This window comes from Talpa occidentalis, unplaced genomic scaffold (genome assembly GCF_014898055.3).
Source record: "Talpa occidentalis isolate TD23 unplaced genomic scaffold, MPIMG_talOcc4v2.1 talOcc4.16, whole genome shotgun sequence".
Classification (NCBI taxonomy): domain Eukaryota; kingdom Metazoa; phylum Chordata; class Mammalia; order Eulipotyphla; family Talpidae; genus Talpa; species Talpa occidentalis.
The window spans coordinates 55,221,952-55,230,432 of record NW_023601653.1 but is presented as its reverse complement, the minus strand read 5'-3'; the positions used below and the strand labels follow the sequence as shown (position 1 = coordinate 55,230,432).

The following is an 8,481-nucleotide window of genomic DNA, read 5'->3' as shown; positions in this document are numbered from 1 at the left end:
AAAAAAAAATTGATTGTGTATAAATCAGACATCCTGCAGGGGAGGAGGCCAGAGAGTGGTCAGAGGGAGGGAGGGCGGAGCACAGGGGACTGGGGTGATGGTGCACAGGTGCATTGGTAAAGGAAACTTTATGGGAACTACGCCTGAGGGGGTGGGGGGGAAGCAAATATTGTTTTAAAATGAAAAATGTAAAAAATTTTTAAAATTAATTGTGGATTAATTTTATGGTGGACTGGGGGACTCTCTCCAAGTACTGGGCTATAAAACAACACGGGCGAGAGTGGGGGTTTTGTAATTGTCCAGGAATCAAGGAAGAAAGCAAAAGTTTCTTGTGGAACACAGAAAAGACTCTCTTTGATCTTTTCACCTAGGGATTCAGAAGTCTGACAGCAACGACCTTGGCTCTTCTCCTGGCGTTTTCTTTCTTGGGAAATTCCATTAGTGCCCCACAGGTGAATCAAATGCTAGCAGTGGAGCCCCTGCACGCTCTTTCCTTCCATCCCTCCTTCCTTCTCTCGTGTGCTTGTTTGTCTGCCTGTTTGCCCACGAGAGAACCGGGCAGCAGTGTGTTCCTAACTGCTCTTCTCTCCTCGCCGCTTTGTAGAGATTCTTGGACAGAAGGAACTGGACTCCTCAAGCTATGCTCTACCTGAAGGGCGCGCGTAAGTTTCAAACACTTTGCTCTTCCTGCTGCAGCACAGGAGGAGCCTGGAGGAGCTTGCATCCCCGGGGCAGGCGGAGGGAGAGCGGCGGGTGGAGAACAGTAGCGAGTTCGTCCCCTTACATCACCGCGGTCGTCCAGGTTTCTGGTGCTCGAGGACAGGGCCGGGCGGGTGGCGGGGGACGCTGCCTAACGATTCAAATCCTCCCTCCTAAGCTGAGGGCTGCAGGCTCTGGCTCGGGGAGCACTCCCAGGTGCGTGGAAACCTTGCACGTGATCCTGAAAGCAACCGGGGCGCCAAAGCCGCCTGGCCCGCGGCGGGCAGGGTGGGCGGGGAGCGCGGGCGCCGGCTCGGCCGGGGTGGCGCCCCGCACGCCCGAAACCCCGCAGCCGCGCGGATCTGACCCGGAGCCCGGGGGCGGCCGGAGCGGCCGGAGCGGCCGGAGCGGCCGGCGTGCGGGCGGGGGTCGGGCGGGGGGCCGGGCGCGCGCGCTGAGTCCCGCGTCTCGCCTTCGCAGAGGGGCGCCGCTTCATCGCCGACCAGAGCCGGAGGAAGATGCTCTCCGACCGGCCGCCGCCCGGTGAGTGGCCGAGGGAGCGGGGTTGACTCCGGCGCCCGGGGAGCTCCCGGGCTGCGCGCCCCAGGCCGCCCGGCGTGAGAGCTGGGGCGGGGGGGGGGGGCTGGGGGGGGGGCGAGGAGCAGGCACCGAAACTAGGGGCTCGCCACGCCCGTCACCCGGGGAGACAGGGCAGCAGGGGTGGCGGAGCCGGTGTGTGCAGCGCCCGAGCTCAGCTGCTGACCCGGGTGGCGGCGGCGCAGCTTGAACCTCTGGCCTCTGGGTGTGCAGGGGCGTCGTATGAAATTGTTATTGTTATCCAATTGTCATTACTATTAAAATAGTGAATTACTTACAAACTTCAAATACACCCCTCTAGTCTACTACAAAGAGCCCTTCAAAGCGCTGTCTCGTGTTTCAAGTCATAAATAGTAAGTGCAGGCCATTTAGAATTGAGCCTGGGGCTGTTATTTTTCAGGATAAGCCTCTGCATACCATTGTATTTAAAGAATAATATTACAGTTTTACATTTGATGAAGATTGAAATGCTAACAATGAGCAGGACATTTATTTTGAAAATTACCAAGCACTGTGTTGAGCACATAGTAGGTGGGCGATGCATTCTTGTTTGCATTTTTCAAGCTTGCAGTGTAAGTAAGCTCTTTCACTTTATGAGGATAAAATCCAACTTCAGTTACTTGCAATTTAAAAATCCTGGTTTGCGTTGAATCAGGTTTTGGTCTCTGACTGTTTCGATTTGAAATAACTGAATATTTAGCAGATACTTTTTTAATTAAATGATTACCTTACATGTGGAGAATGTACATTATTATCTCAAATTGTTTTGGAAGGAATACAGAAAAGGTGGGCCAGGCTGTGATGTGGATGACATCTAAAACTTTCTGCCCAGACATCCCTTATTGAACTCTGAAGGGGAAAATACTCTTGATCTGTTTATTTGAATCCTCCTTGCTCTCATGAAATTCCCTGGAAGGTGTAGTTGAAATTCTCTTCCATGACACAGAACACAACCAACTGCAAGTAATGTCCAAAGCAAGTGTAAAATGTTTCATTACTAAAAATCGGTCTTCTGCATAAGGAGTCTTGCTAAGGGATCAAACAGATATTTCATAGAGGTTTTTCTAATAATGTAGCAGAAAGGAGCAGGATTTGTTTATATCAATATTTCAATGCTACTGGACTCTTAAACATTTTGTTTCTTCAGAAAGACGAAGCGCAAATCCCCCAGCACTAACTTTTCCTGAAGCATTGGCTGTGTTGCTGGCTTCCTGGCAGAAACCACAAGGTATGAGCAGACCTCTTTCAACTACAAGACAAAGAAACTTTGATTCCCTTTGGGATGCTGTGTTGAATACAACAAAATTGCCTTCATTTAGTCTTTAGGATTTTTAAAAAATACTTAACAATGGTTACCAATCCTCGTTCCCCAAATTCACTGACAGACCAGTATATTCTCATTAAAGGAAATCCTAAAAAGCATGTCCTTGGTCAGCCTGGGGCATTTTATATAAAACCCAGAATCCTTAAGCTGTTGTAAATCTTTATTTCTCTTAGAATTCTACAACTGACTGAATAAAGCTCAAAGATCAACTTCATTATTTTATATTGAAGAAACTGAGCTCAAAAGAAGTTTAAATAACTACAAAGCCCATTACTAACACAGGATAAAGCCAATGAAATTACTGATTATCAATTAGTTTTTACTTACAAATATCATATAATTCACTCTATAAATATATGCAATTTTGTGTATACTTTATAACTTATTTTATGGCAGGATTTAGCATAAACTTTTAGTGGAGATACTGTGTAGTGGTGTGGTATCATTGAAGAGCTCTGGGTCATCTGACCAGAGTTAAAATCTCATTGTCACTTCTGTGTGATCTCAGGAAAGTAAAGACACTGTTTGAAGGCTTAACTTTCTGAGCTTTGAGAATTAACAAGAACATCTGAGACTTTGTAGCCACTCCTCTATTATAGCTGCTATTAGTGCTCTTGTTGGGAACCATGTGCCATACCAGACTCAGGTCCTATTAGGATGGTGTTTCTTGCTGAAAATCATGGGACCTCTTGTTGATTCTCAAAGAGAAAGTCACCTTCCATGCTTGATCGCTGTTCTGATACATACCTGCTTGAGCTAGAGGGCAAGTGATTTAAATCTGTGTGTCCAGTTCCTCATCTGTAACGTTTGGACCAATAATAGTGCCAGGTCCTTCTCAAGCGCTCAGGACTGGGTCTGGCCCACTGGTCACCAGCTGGCAGCAGTAAGACTTTAGCATAACTGCTGTGCCTCTGTTCTGCTCTTCATCCTACTTATCTTTTCACTGCAAAAGCCTTTTCAGTCTCAATCCTGCTTTTCCTTAATCTGCAATTTTGTCTGCCTTGCTGAGTTCGGAACACCTCTTTTTCCCTCCCTGAATTGTATTGAAGAGGAAAGGCTGAAGAGGGGAACCAGTAAGAAACTAAGGAAGTAATGTAGGAGGGAGGTGACGAAGTTCAGCTAGTCTGAGGGAACGAATGGCGAGGCCCCCTCTGAAATGCACTGGAAGGAAGAACATCACATGGGATAACTATTCATCACAGGTATAAATGAGAACCCAGAATTGAGCATGTTTTGAAGGGATTGTGTATGGGTTTAAAACAATAATGTCATCTTTACCCATATCTATAATCTAATGTTTTTTAGTAAGAACATAACTTTTAGATGCATCTATTGGGCATAATTTTTTGGTACTTTTTAACCAAGAAATAAAAATAAACTAAATGAGATGCCAATGGTGATAAGGAATGGAAATTTCTGTGGGTATGATTTGAGGTGATAGATGTTCCAGGGCATAAAGATGTTTGGAGCCCTAGTTCTCAGCTTTCTGTCCAGGGGCTGGTTCTAGCAGTTAACCCCAGGCCTGATGAACACACAGATTTCTTGCGTGAGGCCTATTGATCCTGATTATGTGCTATGGAAGTAAAGCCCCAGAACTTGTAACCCTAAGTAGTTCCCCCAGATTGTACTGATGATTGGTCAGGTTTGGAAGCAACTGGAAATTCAGAGCCATTGAACCAAGTTTGAAACCTTGGAAATGAAACCCCTTCATTGGCTTCCACTATATTGGGAGAAGGATAATAATAAAGCATTTCCTTTGGAGTGTACCTAGAAATCAAGGGGAAAGAGGGAAGATTGTGTTAGTGAAAGGAAATTTTAAAAAACAGCAGAAATGTAAGGGAAGAACCATGTAGGGGCAGGATGGGCACAGGGCAGGTTTTCTATGATCCAAGCAGGCAGGGTAAAGGAGAGTCCTGGAGCCCTCATTGGCTTTCTCAGGCTGTTATTGAGCTTTTACATGTAGTACAACAACCAGGTACACGGCAGGCGGTGGTACTGGGGGCCAGGAGGCCATTAGGTCTCCAACCCCCAGCAAGTCCTCACTCCGGGCTTCTCGCTCCTTCTTTCTCCCCTTCTCTCTCCTGCCTCTGCTTCTCTTGGTGAATATCTCAATACTGAGCCATGGCCCACAGAAATAAACAGCACAGCTTACAACAATGTAAAAACTGCAGGTATCCCATCAGGCAGGGCAATCCTAATGGCAGGAGGGCAGAAAAGCCTGAAAACTATTTCCGGTACAAACCAGTACACCAGAGTGTCTCAGAAATCAAGGGCGGGAAGTCTGAAATGAGTGATTAGAAACCCCCAATAAAATGGTCTGTAAGGATGCAGATGTTCAGGGAGGGGGAGTGTGTTGGCAGCAAGGGTCAGTCCATCTGCCCCCATTCAGGGATGTGAGTTGCTGAAGCCTTGTTTGGAGGGCATCTGGGTCAGGAATGTCAACAGCAGAATTGGGAGAAGGCAGGTGCTGGCTGGCATGGCTCAGTGCCCTTGCAATGAGCAAGATGGGACTAGCGGAGGTATCCAAGGTGACCCCTCCTAAGGTCAGCATTGGTCCCCTCGCTGATTTTTTTTTAAATATTTATTTATGCATACAAGAGCTGGGGCACAAGCCAGAGATGCAGGGGGTGAGAGGATCCACCAGAGACAGAGTGGGGAGCAGAACAGGCAGACTGACTGAAATATACCGCTGAGGGGAGCAGTGGACGAGACAGGAGAGGTCTGCCTCGCCATGTGGGTTTCTCCCTATCTGGCTGGGCATCGAACTCGTGCTGCAGAGGCTGAGGATTGCTTCATAGTGCAGTGTTTAACCCCTTGCACCAACAGGGAGGCCCCCCTCGCTGATTTTTAAAGTCAGCAGGAGGATGATGCTGGAGGCAGGTTGACTGATAGTCAAGGTTTGAATTTGATTGTCCAGAAGATGCGCTGAACCAGCAAGTCATCTAGAATGGAAAATGGAGAGTTCATTTTAAAGAGGAAAGTAATATTCATCAGAGGCTTCAGGAAAGGGTTTGACTGTAGGCTCCCAATACAAGTCAAGTTGTATTTAGAAAATAATTATGTTTTAATCATTGAAGTTTACAATGATGGAATGAGGAAACAAATTGCACTAGTCTAAATTGGTGAGAAAACTGTGGATTCCCATGTTAATCACTAGAGCACCTTTACTATTTTTATTCTACAGTTACATTATTTGGAAGGGTTCTTATTTTATATAGTGGGGTTTTATTTTAGTGGCTTATACATAGGAATGCCTTTCTTACTAAGTTTTTTCCCCATCTCTGAAAAACATTCCATTGTCTACCATATTTCACACTGTGTCAGCTGTCCAGGTTAAAGTGATTCTATTATAACTAACTGGGGGGGGGGGATAGAATTTTATGTAGAAATGACCTTAAGAGAAAATTTTGCAACTTCCCTTCTTCTCCCCATTGTGGTTTTTAGCCTTTCTCCTCATTTAGAGACTCTCAGGAAGCTGTGTTCATCTGACTCAGCTCTCCCTGCTCTATAAAGTTTAACATTCCCATCCAGCAGTTTCCCTTCTTTTTATATAATTTCCCCATCTACCTCCAGCCCCACGCCCACCCCATGCTCCAGACCTCTAGTTAGCTAATAAGAGATACTTTTAACAGCATTGACATGTCTTCTTTCCCAAGTTAAATGCATTTGAACAGGAATCCTAGTCAGTACCTGGATGCCAGTGGATGATTCTAACTCAGCAACAGTTCTCATTCATTATGGAGATTTGATGTAAAATGTCAATTCCCCATGGGTCCCAAGTGAGGGGAAATTTCTTAATTAAATCATTCAAAATCCAATTTAGGGAACTTCCAATAGCATTGTGCACCCATTAACATAACTAATATAATCTAATATTTATTTGGGAATGTTTATTTCCTGAGATTCTCTTCACTTCTTTTAAACCACAGAATGTCTACTTATTTGGGGTATTATTTTTTTTTCTTACAGTTGCAGAAGAAAACTTTGATCAAAGCAGACTCCTGGAAGACAATCTGCTAAACTGGTGAAAATATACCAGATTACACTAATGATAGTTCTATTCTTGTTGAAAACGTGAACCATGTGAATAAAACCCTTGGGCCTTTTTACTTCATTTGTAATCTTAGGAACATGCACAGCTGATTTTATTCTTCCAGAAGTAAAAGTACTGTAGTGTTCTTAGATGAGACTATCATAGCCTTCTTTCATTCCTTTAGGTTCTATTGAAATCACCCTATGTCCCAATCGTGGATTTTTCTAGAGCATTGATAAGTTTAAGACTGAAAACTCTTTAGAGTCCTGTTTTTTGTTTTTTTTTTTTTTTTTCATTGCAACCAGTCCTCATCTGGATGCAATAATTTAGAATTGTTAGTGTTTTTATTCTGTTCCCACTTGCCTTGTCTCATCACTCTGTGACAATCTCCCATTCTTTTCAATCACCCCATTTCCAGCCTCCAAGAAGGGTGAGAAGGAAGTGCGGTAGCATGGCAGAGAGGAAAGTAAATCTCTGAGCTGCTGGTTCAGGAGGGCTCAGTTCTAAGAGAAGGAATGGGAAAGAGATGGCTGGGGAGAAGTCCTGCAATTCCAACCCTTTGGTGTGTTCGCTGAGAATGGGACCATCTGGTACACAGGAGCCAATAGAAGTTTCCTCAGTAAGATCCTCCCCACCTTGTGATGTTTTGGGATCTTTCTGAATTCAGTTTAGAAATAGGGATTTAAAAGTTACTGGAAATAAGCAGAGACACACTTTGCTCCTTGCACATTATACAGAGAACAAACCAGTTTTTCAGAAGTAAAAATTACCATCCCATTATCCAGACTAAACAGACTCAAAGACTCTTACTTGAATTTGTAGAACCCCTAGGCTTTGACAAAAACATTATGTATTTACTCCTTTTCAAATCAATTTGGGTTAAATACGATCTGAAAAAAATGCACACACACATCCCTGCCCCACAGCAAGCATAATATTTTTATTTGGAATCATCATATGACTGGCAAGTTAACTTTTGATGTAATTAATTGATGGCTATCACTGGTTAAATGTCATTAGTGAAATATATTGTTAATTCTTACTGTCTTCAGTGTGTAACCCTTTTTTAGTAGCTAGAAAATACCTTTATGTGAATGTGTCTGAAAGTAGAAACTGTTTACAATTTCACTGTGTTAAATAATCAAAACCCTGCTTGTAAGATTTGACTGCATCTTCTTTCATAATTGAATAATGCAACTATATTCAAGTTAATGTACTACTGATATCTGCCCAAGAGATAATATACTAGCATTAAAAAAATAATCTACATGGCATTATAATAGGCATGTGTCATTAATTGTAGTTTGATTTTGAAGTGGATTTCTAGACAATTGCAAATCATTTACTCAGGTGACATAAATTTGAACATGTCAGTTATTTAACCATTATGCCAAGAACACTTTTAAAATCCATCTTCGGACACAGCACTTCCTACAACTGCTTAAAACATTCTCAAGAATTTCTTTTTTTTTTTTTAATTTATGCAAGAGCTGGGTACAGGCCAGAGGTACAGGAGGGTGAGAGGATTCACCAGAGACAGAGAGGGGAATAGAACAGCCAGACTGGCTGAAATACACTGCTGAGGGGAGCAGTGGGCGAGAGAGGAGAGGTCTGCTGCGCCATATGGTTATCTCCCTGGCCGGCTGGGAATTGAACCCACGCTGCAGAGGCTGCAGACAGCTTCACAGCGCTGTGCTCAACCCACTGCACCACTGGGGAGGCCCAAGAACTTCTTAATAACCCATTTTAAAAGCTGTCTAATTTGCCCAATAGGTATTAAAATAATATCTGCTCCAAATGTTATTAGTACTTGAATTCCTGGACTGCC

General features: G+C 44.0%; 1 protein-coding gene across 1 annotated transcript; it reads left to right on the top strand.

Moving 5' to 3' along the window:
* The first annotated feature begins 506 nt into the window (after positions 1-506).
* SPX (spexin hormone) lies at positions 507-7,916 on the top strand. The gene is made up of 4 exons (XM_037515273.2): positions 507-662; positions 1,180-1,242; positions 2,444-2,524; positions 6,590-7,916. Exons 1-4 carry the CDS (start codon positions 641-643, stop codon positions 6,646-6,648), a joined length of 225 nt encoding a protein of 74 aa, XP_037371170.1. The 5' UTR covers positions 507-640; the 3' UTR covers positions 6,649-7,916.
* Positions 7,917-8,481: the final 565 nt, after the last annotated feature.